The following is a 17789-nucleotide window of genomic DNA, read 5'->3' on the forward strand; positions in this document are numbered from 1 at the left end:
CAGTAGTATGTTGTTACGACTTTAAAGTAAAATTAACTACTTTCTTCTTCAAAACCGTCCTCAAGAAACCCGAAGTAAAAACCAGCAGTGATCTGAATACAGCTATGAAGCTCGAAAGAATTCTCTCAGTTCCCATATTTTCAGTTGTTTTCATGGTGGGGTTTGTTTATTATGTCACAGTTTTCATCTTTATTGAAGATTGTTCAGGTTTAAGTGCCTCAGAAGGCTCGCGGCATGCTATGGTTTTCACCTTATTGGCTTTCCTATTCGTTTTCTCTTTCTTTGTCTGTGTCCTCACCGACCCTGGTGGTGTCCCTCCTGGATTTGTTCCTGATGTTGAGCATAGTCTTCCCTCAGATCAAGAAGATAAGACTTCTGTAAGTTTTCTCTACTTTCTTTCCTTTTTTTTTTGGGAATTTTCTTCTTGTTGTTGTGAAAGGTAGAATTAGCATTGGAATCCCATGTTGCGGTTGAAAAAGCTCGGTGCTTTTTGTTGGAATCTGTGCTTTGGATGCTCAGGCTTTTTAACTTTTAGCCACTTGAATTGTTATGGACTGGTGTGAGAAAGACGAGTGAATTTTGGGGAGAGATGTCTGGGGAGCAGTCGAACATATAGAACAATGATACAAGGATTTGATCTTTTTTTTTTCCTGTAATTGAGCTACTTATATTTAGAATTAGTGGGCTCTGTTTAAATCATTTAATTGCTCAACGTCTTCAAGAGTTATGTACAGTAGAAATATTCTTGTGTTTCATAAGTTAGGAATCAGCACATATGAAATTGACTGGTAAAAAGGAAAAAATGAATGGTCCGTTCAAATACTTGTGCAACGAAATGCACTGTATCCCACAGACCGTCCATGGCTACCGCACGTGAAGCAGCCAGGTAACATGTTTGGTGCTCTTGACAGTTTGTTATATCCACCAATGTCAAGCCTGAGAACGTTGTTGTTCTTGTGGTGAATTTTGCTGTTTGTTTTGTTTATTTGGATGGTTTTGCTTTCTACCATGATTGTCAATAAGTACGAGTAAATGGCTACATTAAGATCTTCTATGAATTCAACCGGAAACAGTTGGAAGAGAGTTTGCTTGTATTATTGTGTGGAGGTGTTACTGTGAACAAGAGAAAGGAAAGAGAAGTCCACTTTTTAGAAGCTAAATAAACCATCAATGTTTCTTAAATTTAAATTAAAAAAGAAGTCAATTTTTGTGTACATAACCCCATTTTATCCTTCTTTTCTGTTTTTAACTTTCTGGACATCTTCTGAAGTAAGGATGACTATAGAGAAGATTTGGTCAGGAGGTGTCAATCATGGTTAGATATCATTGACACTATTTGATTTCCATTAGCAGAGAACAGCTTTTCAACATGATTGCGATTGACACCCTTGAATTCCAATTAAAGTAGAAGCACAACACTTTTCAACCCTCTTTTATTGTGGCAGAATTGTTGTAATTGTTGCTTGACTTGTTTCCCTTTTTGCCCTCTTGAGCATCTCCATTCTTCTTGTTAATTTGCTGCTGATTAACAGAATTCCATGAATTTGCTATAGTTATTTAAACACTTCCTTATTTGATCCAAAATGAAAAGGAAAATAACAAGAAAACAGGAGGCTTGCTTTACACATTTTCATGGAGATATGAAGTTGGTTTGATATCTTGATGCATGTTGATGCAAAAGATATACTAAATTCATGATTTTCAGCATGTAAACCCGAGGCAATGTGATAAGTGTTCAGCATATAAACCTCCCAGGGCTCATCATTGTCGTGTTTGTCGAAGGTGTGTTCTGAGAATGGTGAGTGCTTGTTGACCAAAGTGCATATTTCTGTGTCAATATGTTATTGTCTAATGTTACATGATTTACTTGTCTGTCTAATAATTTATTTTCTTGAAATACAAGTGCAGGACCATCATTGTGTCTGGATAAATAATTGTGTTGGTCATAGAAACTACAAGGCTTTTGTTGTATCAGTGTTCTATGCAACTATTGCTACTACCTACTCTTGGGTATGCCATGCATTCAAATATGTTCTTTTGGTTTTGTCATACCCGCTATGCCAAGCTTTAAGTACGTGTTGTCTGTTGTTGGTTTCCCCAGATACTGTTTCTAAATTGCGTGCTTCAGAAGGACCAGGATTTCAGTGGAAGGATGCCACTTAAGATCTTTTATGTAAGTCAGTAATTGTTTCTGCTAGTGTATTTAGTATTTACAGCTCTTATTAGGCTTTCTTGCTAACTTAAAATGTTTAATGAGTATATGAATCTAGTCAAGATTGATTAAAACACTAATGTTTTCCATCTCTTTGACTCGATTGATTTCCATGAATATGCTTATCTGGAAGCAGTAATCTGCTCATATTCTTGAAAGTGCTCTTGAAGTGTTATTTGATGTTCTAAACTGCAGATTGCATGTGGGGTAATGTTTTTGGGCTTGACTTCGACGTTGGGAACTCTCTTGGCTTGGCATATCTATCTCATATCTCATAATAAGACGACTATAGAGGTAAATTCTTGTGTTAATATTCAATTCATATAATGGATTTCCTTTTTTCCATTGGTTGATGATCAGATTACCTGTTTTCACAGTATTATGATGGAAAAAGAGCAGCTTGGTTGGCCAAAAAATCTGGTTTACGTCCTCATCATCCTTTTGATGTTGGTGCTTTCAAAAATTTTACCCTGGTCTCTCTCTCACATCCATGCATCTTACATGCTCCTAGTTTGCTCTAAATGCGAAGTTCGATGAACTGCCAAATTCATGTTGAAATGCAATTACCATGTCCCCGACTGCAATAACATTTCTTGCTTTCCAGGTATTAGGTCCAAACATGTTAAAATGGCTATGGCCGACAGCAGTTAGCCATATCAAAGATGGATTGAGCTTTCCTACTGCACGTGATAACTTGTGACTGGTTCTGCTTCTACAATTAGTGTGAGCCAGCACTGCATCTTCTCTCTTTTGTTTGCCCAGAGCCGCTGCAAATTCATTTTTTTTCCTCCAATACTCGGGAGTAAAACATACAATGAGGAAACTTACCAGCAGCATGTGGAGCAAACTCGGGAATAGTTGGCGCTGCAGCAGAACGAGTGATAAACGGAGCCGCTAAACAAAGTCAGATGACATTTTGGTACTCATTTTTGCTGTTGTTCCATGAAGCTAAGTGCCCAACTCAGATGCAAAAATGGAAGTTAATCCATTCAGTGCTTTTTACGAGCAACATAACAAAAAATTATCCATATAACTTCCTCTCTTTGTCGCTCATCTATCTACCCCTCAATAGAGATTCAACAGAGTTCATTTTTGTTGTTGAGGGGATTCTGTGCATAAATTGCAGTTCTATTGATTTGTAGGGTCATCAACAGCCGTTACAATCAATTGTGAAATTATGGACCCCCCAACCAAGCCAGTTTCCAAGAACTGTAAAATATGCTTTATCAATCAAACATGCAATCGCTCTGATTTTCCACATTGTCATCTATCGAATGCGGCGAATTTTAACTCACATTCGCATATGATGGAGATTCAATTATTATTTATTTTCACCATTCCTCAGACTGACAAGATGCCAGACTCTATTACATGGTATATTACTATATTATACTTGGCTATGATCCGGAGGTGAAAAGTGATGCTATGGTATGATGCCCACAGAAACTGTTCAAATATTTTCTAAGGCTGGATACAAGAAGTAGTAGTTCTGACACCAAAACTTGTGCCCAGACGTTGATCCATTTCAGCCCAATCAAGAAAAGGTAGCTAGGCTTGAGAGATAAACGGGTACAAATATGAAAAAAGTTTTGAAACTATCATACAATCGAGTCAAGCATTGGAAGCTAGCACTTCATCAAGGCTCTAGATACAGAGTAAGATGAACAGAGCAGACAATCTTGCAGTGACAGATTATGCCGTATCCATTTGTGAGATGGATTGAAAAAGACCAATCAAAATTTGGAGTGTTAGTCTAGCCAAGAAACTAGTACTCACTATTCTTTCTGCTACTAAACCTGTAAAATTATGGTGAAACAACCCCCCGAATGGATAGACGAAAAACACAAGCCACCAACACCATGTGCAATTATTGTTCCGTATGTCGACTTCACGTCTATCCGAAAGCGTTAAAGCACTCAATCAAGATCTCGTCCTCTGGTGCGAATGAATGACTGCCACCTCTGCATGGTTGATGCGATTGACAACAAAACTACTTTTTTTTTTTTTTTTTTGGCATTTGTTCACGAGGTCTAGGATTTTGAAAACAAAAAGAACTAAAAGGGTTGATATATTCTAGTAATAAGCAGAGATCCTACTTGTTTTGATGTAAACACGATATTAAATCCCTACGGGTGATTAATGCAAAATCGACGTGTATGCAGCAAACAAAAATATCACATTTTACAAACTTGTTTGAAGGGATGGATTGGATGGAATAGAGAGGGAATGTAAGTGAGAGATTTCAGAACCTCCCATTTATACTAAAAAAGAAAAGAAACATTTACAAACTCATTTTTTCTTTAGTAATTTTTTCTTTGGTAAGAGGGTAGAACCATTTTACCCTTACAATTAAAGGGGCAATAGGAAGTTTCAAAACTGATGAGTGTATGTTAATATTAGAAATGTTGCCATCCTTTTGTATATTGTATACATGTATAGATTTTTAACATGATAATTTATTTTTAAAAAAATCAGAAATTTCACTCAGAGACAATGTGCGAAAATCCCTTCTTCTATCCCTATTTATGTCGTTGATGCTTCTTTTTAATTTGCCTCATAAAATTGCCCAATGTTTTCGGTAATTAATAGCTTGCATTTACAGGATTTCCTTCCTAGAGAAACATTAGCAAGTTAAAAGCTACTCCTTTCAGCTCTTGAAGTAGATTTTCTTCATGACGTTGATATATATACCTTAACAGGTCTTAACAACAATCAGAAGGAGAAGAATAATTTTGTGACAACGACACACTTGAATGATGGATGCATAAGTACCAATGTACTCTTTTTTTTTCATTCTTCCACTCTCCAACAACGGTTAGACATAGAATTCAAATCTTTAAATCTGACGGTGATAAAGATTTTAAAAACCCTCTCCTGACCATTGAGCCAACTCCATTGACTGAAGATAACTTTGTACAATGTAAAGTAATTTGATTCACAAACTGATAAAAGATCGTAACTGGATTGGGATCATCAGTGGATCGAAGTTATTGACAACGGAAGGTCCTTTTTTGATCTAATCGATTCAATTGTTTGTCGTAGTTTCTTGTCAACAAGGACTGCTTGGAGAACAGGATCCGTATCATTCTTTTTTCTGCACATGTATTTTTATGTCGTCTTTTAACCCTAAAAAAAATGTTTTTTTATTACTTATAACGGACGACTTCTTTTAACAGGACACGAATGAATACTTACATACATACAAGCATAAAACTGATAAAGATGAGGAATCTTGAACCAAGAAAACACCAAATATATAGCTCAGCACTTTGGAAGATCTGCAAAGCAACACCTCTTTTTATGCTTGATTAGAACAAAGAAATCCTTTTACTTTTATTAGTTTATACATGTCCTGTTATGAGTAACTCCTCCATCTAAATAAAGGAATCTGGTTTACATTAAAGAAAGAACAGTATACCTAGATAGCCAACAAAATGCGTTCATGGATCCCCCAACCACTTTGATGCGAAACCAAGGTCACTGATTCAAATGATTCATTGAGCCCAACTAACAATTTTCACAAGAATAATTGGTGAATCCCTAGAATTAGTGGAATTGGACTCATCCCACACATGAATCTTTCCCTTCAGATTCTACTGAAAATAACGCAAGTGCACAGCAGTATAGTGCTTTATGTTTATAATAATCTTTCAATCAATGTGCAAAGTTAATTTAATGCAATCCACCCGTCTGCAGTTGAACAGTTAATTGATGATGATTTTGGCGCCATTATAGGAGTTTTAAATTATAAGGAATTAAATTCTGAATGCTGTGCTACTTAATTAAACTTTTTCTTTCATACATCAAAATCCCACTACGATGAAATAGGTAGACATATGTGGAATCGAAGATTCATTCTTGATTTTGACTTTTTACATCTATAAATTTTTGGATTATCTTTTATTTCACGTATATCAAATTGCTGTCGCATATTTTTTTAAAATTTTTTTTAGACAAATACAAGAGTTTTACTGTGTGTGATGCCGCTATTATCGATGTAAGAATTGTATTTTCTTGTATCTTAACATGCTTCATCACCTTCAAATAGATAGGCAACAAAAATTGAAAATGAAATGGTTGAAAGTCGACATCATGGTGGGTGACGTGGGGATAAGCACACGTTTATTTAATACGACTATCACTTAATTTTAGTGAGACGGCGTAAATCGTTGGCACGGGCTTTCTATGGATCGAATGATTATGCTTCCAGATGGACAAATTCATACGTCTTAAAGAAATCATTTTTCCTTTGGCCTAGTGACGATGTACATATCTGGAATGTATTGTTGCCATTCTTCCATTAGTTTCTTTGGAGGGTCACCCTTTTGACTGAAAAACATGGGCGTCAACCAGATGAGTTCATTGAACGTTAGCATTTCTTGCGCATATGAGCTTCATTCGGTTGAAATGATGGAAAAGGAAATTCAACAATATGCTTATGATGGTTTGTCAAGCTGTAACTTAATTCATTAACATATCTTTCCTTTTTTTTTTTTTTTTCTGGATGAATATCTGGGTCAAATTAGGTAGAGTACAATTGGATTATATCGTTATCCTTGCCTTCGTGCTCAATTTTAATTGTTTGAACGCATAAACATATTATAACATGCACGACGACAAAGTGTCAGTATAAGTTGATTTAATTGAAAAGAATAGATCACTTTCTTAGAAAAATGATGTGTATTTGAATTTCGCTGTCAACGTGAAAACTGCGTTGATGAACGATCTGTAAGAACTTTTATAAGCAACATGTGATCGTGATGCATGCTCTGACCCGTGGTGATAATCGGAACTAAACTTTAATTTACTAAAAGAAATGCATGATGACAGAGCGAGAGGCCTTATTTACAGCGTCTTGCACCATTAATGATGCCCACAAATTCAATATACTGTATATGCTCAAATCATCAAAATTCAGGCTCTGCATCGTCGGCTACAGATGTTATATTTACTTTAACCGATTTTTCTTGTCTTCTTGGTTTGCAGAGAGTATATTCCATAACGAATACATCAAATATACAGACCACAACATGCATAAATCTTGCCCAACCCTTCAAGAAAGAAAATCGTAAGGAACATTAATAGAGACCACTCAATCCAAATTATACATCAACTTCCATCATCAGTTCTTTTCCAACAAGTGATTGGAATGAACCTAGACATGATAATAGATCTGAGACGTGGAGAATCGAAAATCAAATCTTGTGTTTCGTAAATGTCCCACGCTGTCACAAACAGCCTGCAGTGGCAGATCTGGTCTGTATTTGAGTACGTATTATGCTGATGCTGGAATTGCAGGGCAATTATATCAATAAAATTGTTCATTGCACATATGAAAAATTTTTTTTTTTTTTTAAAAAAAAACTTCACTTATAAGAGACTATTATTTCACAGGTAAAAAGGGTTTGTCCTAATTATCCAGCTCAGGGGCTGTAAAATCACATCCACCCCCTTGCTTACAAATCCAAATGGAAACAAAAAGACAAAAAAAAAAAGTAGAGCTTTTCGGGTTGGAATTTGTATAGTACCTGATTAACAAAAATACAATATAGCAATTATGTGACATCCATCCCCACATGCAGGACCCTTGGATCTTGATGGATCACCATTTATTTGTCGCTGTCCATGAGTAGCAGCCTAACACTAGGAGGAGGGTTGTATAAAACTGGCCCTGCAATACAAACTAGTTGTGCAACTTGTTGTAATATAATGCCATGGATGCCAACGTTGATGTTGCCATAATCTTATGAATAATTGATTTGTTAAGAAAGAACCATGTATTTTATGGGAGTTTTGGTGGGGACTTTTTTCTGTTCCTTGAGTTTATTGGAGAGGCAGCTATGCATAGTTTTGCATGTTTTTTTCCCGTTGTACTTTTTTTTTTTTTCGATTGTCATCTCTACTTCTACTCCTACTCCTACTCTATCTAGGGGAGGCTCAACTGAGCTTATAGGGACCGATGGGGACAGAACCACCACCGGACCAGACGGGTGCACTACGCACCCGTCTGGATTTGAAGCAGAGCCGCAAGAGTGGCATTTTTGGTGGGAGGCAAGGTTTAGGGTTTAGGACTACTTCATTCCTGCTGTACTTGAGATGATCTTTTTATTGTTATTATTATCTTTAATCTTTTTTTACGCCTAGATAGAAGTAGGACATACACGTATGCTCATCTCTGATGAAGTGCACAGAGAACGACATTTTGTCTCCTTCTTGATTTTTTTTCTGGGATTTTTTTTTGACTCAATCAAGCCTAATATTTCAAAGAATGAACTAAATGTAATGTTAACGCAAACATTATTATTACAAGTGTATATGTGAGAGAAAAAAGAATAATAAACTCAACTCATATCGTGAGATCTTAGAGTAGTCTTTAAGTAGGTACTCTTGATAACTCTTTTAATAAAATAATTCAACTGATGTCCTGTTTATAATTTATTAAAATTTGGACTCACTCGCGCGCAGAATTACTTAATAAAACAGCAATTCGTAAATAAAGAAAGTACTGAAACTGGACTCCAATACAAATACTAAAAATTAATTAAGAATCTTCTAGGATTACTTGGTTTATTTGGAAGACATTTTCTCATTTTCACTCCAAGATTTCTTCTTCTTGACAGATTGAACATAGGAAGAAAGCACAAAGATGATAAAGTTGGCCTAAAGTGCTTCCTTTGCCAATCCATGCAGAATGGTGGTAAGAAGCAACAACCAATGCCATTCCCACCCGCGACTTTCTACCAAGTTGGACTCTGCAATTCAGTCTATATGTGTAAGTGAAAACTTTATGGTTTTATGATTTTATATCCCAAAAGGGCTACAACTTTCACAGACACAACAGTAGCTGCACTTTCTGTCACTCGACAGAATCTTGAAAGTTCTCCGCCCTGTAAGCATATTAGTTCTGTTACCATAGGGATCTTGACACCTCGGTATAAATTTACCTGTAAATTAGCAGACTTTGGAGTAGATTAAACTACAGCAGCTCAGCACTCCACGGCTCTGGCCCCCAACATTGCTAGTTTTACACGCGCCTGTGCACACATACAAACAAAAACAGAGTCACAGGCTGCCAGAGAACAGAAGCTAACTGGAGTTTGGTGCTTCTGAGTCTTTCAAGATCCAGAGAAGATTTATCTTTCATCCACCAAGCTTTTGTAAAGAAAAACAGAAAAGGGTCAGGATTTTAGAACAAGAACTCACCAGAAAAGCACAGCATTTCTGGCTCGGGACCCTGCAAGGCTGCAGGTATAGTACCCTTTTCTTTCTTCTTTCTCTTCTCTGTCTCTGCAGACGTCTTGTAGAAACCAGTTAGAAATCTGGAAATGCATGTGCATGCAATTAGTCCTGCATCTTGAAAGTTGGATAAATATTTGGAAATGTCTAGGAAATGTTCGAAAGTGGCTCTCAAAATCCTGTCAAAGTTTATTGATTGGTTTAATCTGTATTACTATGTTTAGCTACACTTGTATCCGGCCCGTATTTTCAGCCACCTTTTTTTTTCTTTTCTTTCCCTATCCTGTCTATTTTTGGTTTCTCCTGTCAAGTTTTTTCTCCCTTCATTCACGTCGAATTAGAGACAATCACCGACGTCTTAGCTAATCTGTTGACATGCATGTATTTCCATCTTCCTTTGTTAGAAATTCAATACTTCTTATCCTTCTTAGAGACACATTTCATAAGGATATTTATGGTATTAATATTGAAGGAAGTTCTTAATGATTATTGAGATTGAGAGCATCAACTAATTTCTTAATATCCATGATTCTGTTGGAATTTGTTTATTAGTTGGATCTAGCTTTCCAATATTGTTACGATTGCCATAAAGGGTTGAGTTTAATTTACAATTTGAAGTTTTGGAGAGAGAGAGACACACAGAGAAAGATGAAGAATTCGGTATCAGAACAGAGTTTCTACATAGAGAGCGACGAGGAAGATGAGGAGAAGGCACTGGAGAAAGAAGATAGTGAAGATGGAAATAATTCTGATTCTAGCACTTATTCTAATGATAATGAGGACGAAAGGCCGGAGAGCAAATCTATCACCACCTCTTGGCCTCAAAGTTACAGGTGCGTATCATCTTATCGCACATATCTATAGTTGTTTCTTTCTACATCTAGCTATGGTGTTCTCTACGTTTGTTCTGTTCTTGTTCTGCAGATTCTGTATTTAGCAGTGAAGCACTTGGTTTCTTGAAATCTGTTATATTTATATAGTACCAGATATTTAGCTTTACCCATTCATTTTTAGCTAGGAGAGATATTTAGAAATGGGATTGAAATGCTTTCATCATTCATATTTTGGAGCTTCTTCAAATATTTTCATTCTGTTTCAGCCATGAATATCAGTAGTTTATGAGTTTGAATGGATCCAGTAACATCAGTAAAGCATAGCTATGGGCTTAAGGTAGGCTATGTAATGTTATCAAAAGGCCAGAGCATTTTATGTCATCCCTGGCTCCTCCTTCAGCTTAGCCGAACTTGGTAGGATGCACTTATATTGCTGATTACTGCCTCTATTGAAAAGTTTTTCCTTCGTCATGAGGGACTGGTGGTTAATCCCTGTGAACCATCTTTGGAAGTGAAGGAGTTGCATTTGTCCTTACTACATTTATCAATGGTAGAAACCATATTTTGGATATTACCTTTCATCGAACCGCTGATTCTAGAAGAGAAGTTGCCAAACCGCATCCAGAGTATTCATTTCATGGGCTTTAGACTGAACCAATTTCCATAACTTGTGTGTCATAACATCTGGCCAGAACTATACCAACTTTTAGACAGTCTGCCAGATGTTTTGATTGAAATAAGTGCCAGAGATTCACTTTCCTCCTTAAATCATGTACCAGAGTTTCTTATTTGCATCAGTTTTCAGTTGTTTTTGGAGAGGATAAAACATACTGGTTTGATCATGAGTACAACCATCACTCCCTCACGTGCAATTCTACAAGCTGCAAATAATTTGGCTCTTAACTTTTAAGATTTAGAATCAATTCCAATGGTTCTTTGTTAATATGTTTTAAACTTGCACAACTGGATTATTTATTTGAGAAATGGTTACATTAGTCATCTGACTTGGACTGTGTTCAAACTCTGGTTGATAATGCTTGGTATCTCATATCCTTGTTTCAGGCAGTCCATCGATTTATACAGTAGTGTACCATCTCCAAGTCTTAACTTCCTGGGGACGCCTACATTATCACGTTTAGGCAGCTCATTTATCTCTTCTTCATTAACAAGAAGACACACTCCTGAAGTACTCCCTTCTTTGCAAAAACCTCTATTACCACCAGTAGCAGATGCACGGCAGCCACCAGAAAGGCGTAGTTCACATTCTCTGCTGCCCCCCATTCAAAGGAGGCCTTCCTTAAGAAAAGGAACTGCTGACAGGAAATCATCCAAGGTCTCACATGAGGTTTCTCTTCCTCGCCAGAGTTCATATGGACAAGCTGTGGTGAATGGTAGGTTTATTTGATTGGCTATCCATCAATCTACATAGAAATGCAGGAATATCAAAGAAGCATTTATCAGAGCAACTGCATAATTAACTTGTATGTTGACGTGAATGTTGATGATTCGTACTTCAGTAATCTGTCCTCATTCAACTTCTAGATGTAGGAATATAAACTTGCCCACTTTACTGTAAATTATAAAGAAAAGCCTAAATTTGCTATAATCTATTCACTCACTGAGAACTCTGATGTCTCGCATAATATTCTAAATCCTTTTCTTCTATCTGCAGATATATATTCTACCTATACACTTGATCTTTTTCCCTTTCCACTCACGTAAGGAAGTTCGTCCTTGCAGTTCCTTGCAAAATGAAATAAAATATCAAATCAGAAACTATCATGAAACATCTAGAACCGTTTGAAGGCCTTGACAATTCTGATTTTGCCTTTGCATTTAGCTGCTAATGTGCTCATGGTGACTGAAGACACATAAAAATTATGTACGTTTACCTTTCACAGGCATAAATGTTCTTTGTGGTGTTGGAATTCTTTCAACTCCTTATGCTGTCAAAGAAGGTGGATGGGTTGGGCTATCAATTCTGTTTATCTTCGCTGTTGTTTCTTACTACACTGGGATTCTCCTGCGTTCCTGTTTGGACAGTCAGCCTGGGCTCGAGACTTACCCGGATATTGGCCATGCTGCCTTCGGTAATGTGGGACGTATTGCTATATCTGTAAGTATACTGTATCTTTCATTTGCTTCTCCTATAGATTCCATCTAAAGATCCAAAGATATGAAAGGTCTCCTAGCTTGCATGGGAAAATTTAAATTGCCGACACCCAAGAGAGAAATAATAAAAACCAAGCGAACTTGTGAACTCCTTTCTTTGATTTTGTCTGAAGTTAGAATAAAGTAGAATACTAGTCTTCATTTCTAGATCTAGCAGAGAGTATAACGTTGGGAACTGATGTACAAGAAGCTAAACTGGAGAGGAAGTTTGTGGCTTTTGATGTCGGAAAGTATCTTGGAGTCGTTAGTTATTAAAATTAAAAAAAAATACACTGTTATTTTTATCTCATGGGAAGGATACATGGATTTAAGGTTCAAATTGCTTTTATCTTTTCCTTTTCTATCTTGGCCCCTCATGAACAAGCTCCTTTTTTCTAAACAAAGATTTGACCAATAATAATGTCATGCCAATGCAAACATTATTCATCCTACATAATTAAGTCTTAAATTAGGCCAGGCAAGTTGGTAGCTTTCAATCTAACCTCCCCTGACATGTGAGCCAGGACACTGCTGCAACAAAAGCTGTTTAATGTCAGTGGATCCATGCAGCTTTATGCAGCGCAAAAGATGATTCACTCTAATTGGCTATCGGGCCTTTAGGTAGAAAAACCTATGCTGTCAGACCCTTTAATCTTTTTGGTAAAAAGTCATATATAATACTATATCAGTAGAATAATTTATCAAGTTGACCTGCACTGAGAGCTCCTGAATTGAATTCCTTTCTTGTATCATACAAGACACTGTGACTCAAAAGTACTTGTATTATAATGAGAATCTGCACTTCAATTCTGGAAGCGATATCATTGCAGCAATATCAGGGTTTAGTTCCGTCCACTACTCATTCTAAACTAGTCAGCCTTAATTTGGAGCTTTTCAAAATTCATAAATGATATTCTGTTCCAAGAAATCAATATACAACAGGCTTTTGCTTATTAAGCCATTGATGATTTATCATTTGTTGAATTGTTGATCACTTTACATACTTCATCATTTACTGACAATGTTAATCTTCTGTGTTTTGTGGATGCAGATTATTTTATATGCAGAATTATACGTAAGTAGATCTTTCTCAACTTCGAGCTTTTTTCATACTTTGGTGTCAGTTACATTGCCATACCTTGGAAGTATAATCTAACAGTATTCTGATAAAGTAACAACCAAAACAAAAAAGGAAGGAAATCAAAGAAAGTGCACACTCACTCATTATATAGGTCTTTCAAGTGTTGCAGTTTGCTAGTTTGTTAATTTTTTCGCTTCAGTCTATACTTTTAAAGGTTTTGAAGAATCGTGGACACTTTTATCAGTGATGTTGATTCTTGTGGCATCTGGTTAGAACTGTTATCCTCATCTAGCAATAGATTATTTGTCAAACTTTATGTTGCTTCTTTTCATTTGGCATCTAATATTTTATGTTGGATTTCTAGTTGCGGCATGTGTGTCTTGATTTGGCTAGATTGTGACATACCTTGAAATGAAGGCTATGGAGACATAAGTGAACTTTTGGAATTCGTCTCCCTAATTTTTTTCTGGCAACATGCAGCATTTCCTACTCTTTTAGTCTGATTTATATATCATGCTACTACTAAAGATTCCGTGTTCTCGCCTTGCAGGCTTGTTGTGTTGAATATATCATTCTGGAGAGTGATAACTTATCATCTCTGTTTCCTAATGCACATTTAAGCTTGGGAGGACTTGAATTAAATTCAAAACACCTATTTGCTTTGCTCGCTACCCTCACTGTTCTCCCTACTGTTTGGCTGCGAGATCTCACTCTGCTTAGTTACATCTCAGGTGAGTGATTTATTGATTAAGGAACTTTTCAAAGGAAAGAAGTGCAGATTTTGAGTATGATAGTGTAAGTATATCTTTCTTGAAATGTTCTGCACTGGTAATCTAGCAGATTGTATTGTCTCTTCAGCTGCGTTCAGGTAAAAGTTACCAATAATTTCCAAGTATTACCAGTGTTATATCTAGTGTTTCTCCTATTAAATTTTTGCTATAGGAGATTTTAGATCAATATTGGGTCAAAAGCACTCTCATCTGTCCCCTGAGGAAAATCAGCTTACGCTCTCATTGTTTCTTTGTGAATCTCTTTTGTTAATCTGAGTGTATCATGCACTGGGTGTCATGTACACTAAATTAACCATTATCCTCGTTTGTAAATTACTCTCTTTAGCTGGAGGAGTTATTGCTTCAATATTAGTGGTCTCCTGCTTATTCTGGGTTGGCTTGGTGGACAAAGTTGGCTTTGAGCCCAAGGGGACCGTATTAAATCTCTCAACTCTTCCTGTTGCTATTGGCCTATATGGTTATTGCTACTCAGGCCATGCGGTTTTTCCCAATATCTACACATCAATGGAGAAACCTAGCCAGTACCCTGCAGTTCTCTTAACCAGGTAAATCATGCAACAGCTGTCCTGTGAACTGTTACATATTGTGTTGGTACGGAAAAGGTGGCCTTCATTTTCTACATTATACATGCTTGAAAACTTTCTTTAACTGCCACTCTGAGTAGATATTAGAAACTCATAACAACATTATGTCATTGGAAGCTTGCACCAACGTCTGGCACCACTTTGCACATTCCTTACATTGCATCATCATATTGGCATTAGTAATCCTGTATACAGGGTGGCATATCTCATTAGGAGCTTCAAATGTTTTTTTCTTGATTTTTTCTTGTTTTTGCGTTGAATCTAGTTTTGGAATCTGTACTCTGATGTATGCCGGAGTTGCCGTATTGGGATACTTGGTGTTTGGAGAATCAACAAAATCACAATTCACTCTTAACTTGCCCCAAGATTTAATTGCCTCCAAAATTGCTGTCTGGACAACGGTAGGTCATTTTAAAGTTTCAGTGAAATGCTTCGCAGTGTTTTCTTTGATTCTTAATATTTGGACACATGCTAAGTTCACCTACCTTAACCACGTAAAGCACCATGTGAGAGGGCTTATCTTTCACATTTTGCTTACTAATTTATTATGCTTCCTCTTGGACTCTTTGACCACTGTATCAAACTTGAACTGGTTTTGGAATTTGAATTGCAGTTAGCTGGCTTATTTTGATTTTGCAGCCTATGCACTATCTATAACTTCTGTTTTGTCCTTGCTATTTTGCAGGTTGTTAATCCATTTACAAAATATCCTTTTTAGAATTAAAATTGCTGACTAGAATTTGCATGCACTACAATCACTTCTGACAGCAATTCCCGCTTCTGATCAGCATATGTATTTAGGACATGATACTGGAGACAAAAAGGGATAGAAATTTTATTGCTAAAACTTTTAAAATCTGTAGATACTGGTTTACTTTTCAAAACAGCATGCTGAGTATTTGTTTATCAAGATAAGAACAATAAAACCAATGTTGTAGTGCTTTAGCAACTTAAGTATCAATGCACAATTAAAAATCCCAAAAAGTATATTGCTCAGGAAATTTAGGATGTAATTTCTCGCATTGGTAGTATCTGTTTGGATGATCTTCTTGAAGCTTTTAGATTTGCCAAACTGCGATGCTTTTAATCACAATGGAAGAGCTGAATTTCCTTAATATGAAACACATATGCTTTAACCATGACTCCTGTGGCCTTGTGTCTGGAAGAACTGATACCTGCAAACCACATCAAGTCTCACATATACTCAATCCTCATAAGGACAGCGCTAGTTGTCTCTACTCTGATTGTGGGCCTTTCTGTTCCGTTCTTCGGTAAGTTTCATTTGAATATTTGGCAGTGTAGCTTCTCAAATTTTTTCTTCGACTATGTTAATTGGCCGAGTCTATCATGATGCAAATTGCATCAGTTTCCTATTTAATTGGGATCTATTTTTCCAACTTTTTAAGAGCTGAGCTAAACAGTATCATACTGCTTTTTTTTTTCTTCTTTTTTTCTTTTTCAGGTCTGGTCATGGCACTTATTGGATCTTTACTCACAATGCTAGTGGTAAGTCTTACTATACCACTTATATGCAGTTACTTCTCCTACCACCTTCACATTGCCAAGTTCAGTTTCTTCAGTAAGCTGATTTCAGAATTTTTTTTTTCCAGACATTTATACTTCCTTGCGTTTGCTATCTTCGCATCTTGAAAGGAAAAACAAACCAGTTCCAGGTAAAACCAACTCCTCGTGCCCCGCATTTTTATTCCACATTCCGCAAACCATGCTCAGATATGATTATTTATTGATTAATGGGAATAGAAAGAAACATGCTACATAGACGAATGATTGAGATTAAAATCTCAAATCCAACTAATCCTCATAGTAACAAGTGGAAGAAGAAAATCATTCCGGAAATCGAAACACCTGATGCAGCTTTGAGAGATGAGGCGTATAGAACAAGCACAAATAAGCCACACCATCGCTTTGTACATGAGAAACATTAGGTGCCTAGGCCTTTGCTTGACACCCATTGTTTACTGTTTAGTCAGTCTTTTTATTTCCTGTTCATTCTTGCAGGTAGCTGCTTGTGTATCGGTCATAATAGTTGGATCTGTGTCATCTGCTTTCGGTACTTACTCAGCTGTCTCCCAAATTGTTGAGAACTTGATCAGTTGAGCTAAAACTTTTATGTGGTTCTCGCAACGGGGATAACCTTTTTTCCCTCAACGGAGAATATCCATTCTTTCCTCTTTTGAAACTGGGATTTTGTAGGGTACTTTATACACATTGTGCCATTTTCCCAAAATTTTTTGTGATGTATCACTTAATGTGTAGTTAATTCTCATAACTATATTGCATGAAATTGTCATGTATCTCAAGTTTCATTGAAAATTATAGCTGCATACATTCTAGATGTGTACTTGATCAACCTGCAAAATTCAAAAAGAAAATTCTTGATAAGAAGCTTTGTCCCACACTTTGCAGCCACTAAGTTAGCCACAAATGTGCATTTTTTCTCCCCTTTACAAGATCTCTTGTTCTACTGCAGTATTGCTAACATAAACATTTTCTGGCCATCTGAAGAGATGTCCATTATCCAAAGTAAAATTTAAGATCAGATGGGTTTTTTTGGTATATCCATAGATGAATATTCAGTTTAACTGATGGATATAATTATAGCAGATACTTATTTTCATCTAAATGTTTTGATAAGCACTTAAACAGATATCTGAATGGCTTTTTTACAAGTTACAGTAATGTCAGACCATAAAGTTTGTCATCATCATGGAAATCTCACCTCTACTTTTAAGATTGTATGGATGTCTCTTGCCATCTATGTTTAGGGTCATTTTACTTTGGATCCGTATCTATAACTTCAATAACTTATCTTCTCTAAAAAATGATGATGATAAACTTCGAAGGTACAATTTTTCAATGAGAGATCACAGGCTCATATTA

At 36.4% G+C, this 17789-nt stretch overlaps 2 protein-coding genes across 6 annotated transcripts; both read left to right on the forward strand.

The window, feature by feature from the left end:
• Positions 1–3470, forward strand: LOC113730785 (probable protein S-acyltransferase 15). Of its 2 annotated transcripts, XM_027255706.2 has the most exons (7): positions 3–377; positions 1706–1798; positions 1909–2010; positions 2102–2173; positions 2408–2506; positions 2590–2685; positions 2817–3470. In XM_027255706.2, the coding sequence occupies exons 1-7, from the start codon at positions 105–107 to the stop codon at positions 2910–2912; spliced, it is 831 nt and encodes a 276-aa protein (XP_027111507.1). In that variant the 5' UTR covers positions 3–104; the 3' UTR covers positions 2913–3470. The 2 variants fall into 2 exon arrangements, with proteins under 2 accessions (XP_071934854.1, XP_027111507.1); XM_072078753.1 differs by lacking the exon at positions 2590–2685 and having other exon boundaries at positions 1–377.
• Positions 3471–8771: 5301 nt separating this feature from the next.
• On the forward strand, positions 8772–17244 carry LOC113730786 (amino acid transporter AVT1C). 4 transcript variants are annotated; one of them, XM_027255707.2, is made up of 14 exons: positions 8772–8984; positions 9171–9460; positions 10067–10281; positions 11344–11672; positions 12183–12397; positions 13484–13507; positions 14064–14244; positions 14630–14849; positions 15154–15289; positions 15574–15593; positions 16014–16159; positions 16351–16394; positions 16499–16561; positions 16908–17244. In XM_027255707.2, exons 3-14 carry the CDS (start codon positions 10097–10099, stop codon positions 17004–17006), a joined length of 1662 nt encoding a protein of 553 aa, XP_027111508.1. In that variant the 5' UTR covers positions 8772–8984; positions 9171–9460; positions 10067–10096; the 3' UTR covers positions 17007–17244. The 4 variants fall into 4 exon arrangements, with proteins under 4 accessions (XP_027111508.1, XP_071934865.1, XP_027111509.1 ...); XM_072078764.1 differs by having other exon boundaries at positions 8805–8984; positions 10001–10281; XM_027255708.2 differs by lacking the exon at positions 8772–8984 and having other exon boundaries at positions 9091–9460.
• The last annotated feature ends 545 nt before the right edge of the window (positions 17245–17789 follow it).

Source organism: Coffea arabica, chromosome 2e, assembly GCF_036785885.1.
Source record: "Coffea arabica cultivar ET-39 chromosome 2e, Coffea Arabica ET-39 HiFi, whole genome shotgun sequence".
Classification (NCBI taxonomy): domain Eukaryota; kingdom Viridiplantae; phylum Streptophyta; class Magnoliopsida; order Gentianales; family Rubiaceae; genus Coffea; species Coffea arabica.

Bases quoted from the DNA above. Each gene is read 5' to 3' on its own strand.
- LOC113730786 (XM_027255707.2), top strand. From the start codon at position 10,097: ATGAAGAATTCGGTATCAGAACAGAGTTTCTACATAGAGAGCGACGAG. The intron at 14,245-14,629 runs GTGAGTGATTTA...TACTCTCTTTAG, and splicing joins TCTGCTTAGTTACATCTCAG to CTGGAGGAGTTATTGCTTCA. The intron at 16,160-16,350 runs GTAAGTTTCATT...TTTCTTTTTCAG, and splicing joins CCTTTCTGTTCCGTTCTTCG to GTCTGGTCATGGCACTTATT.
- LOC113730785 (XM_027255706.2), top strand. From the start codon at position 105: ATGAAGCTCGAAAGAATTCTCTCAGTTCCCATATTTTCAGTTGTTTTC. The intron at 1,799-1,908 runs GTGAGTGCTTGT...ATACAAGTGCAG, and splicing joins GAAGGTGTGTTCTGAGAATG to GACCATCATTGTGTCTGGAT. The intron at 2,011-2,101 runs GTATGCCATGCA...TGGTTTCCCCAG, and splicing joins TTGCTACTACCTACTCTTGG to ATACTGTTTCTAAATTGCGT.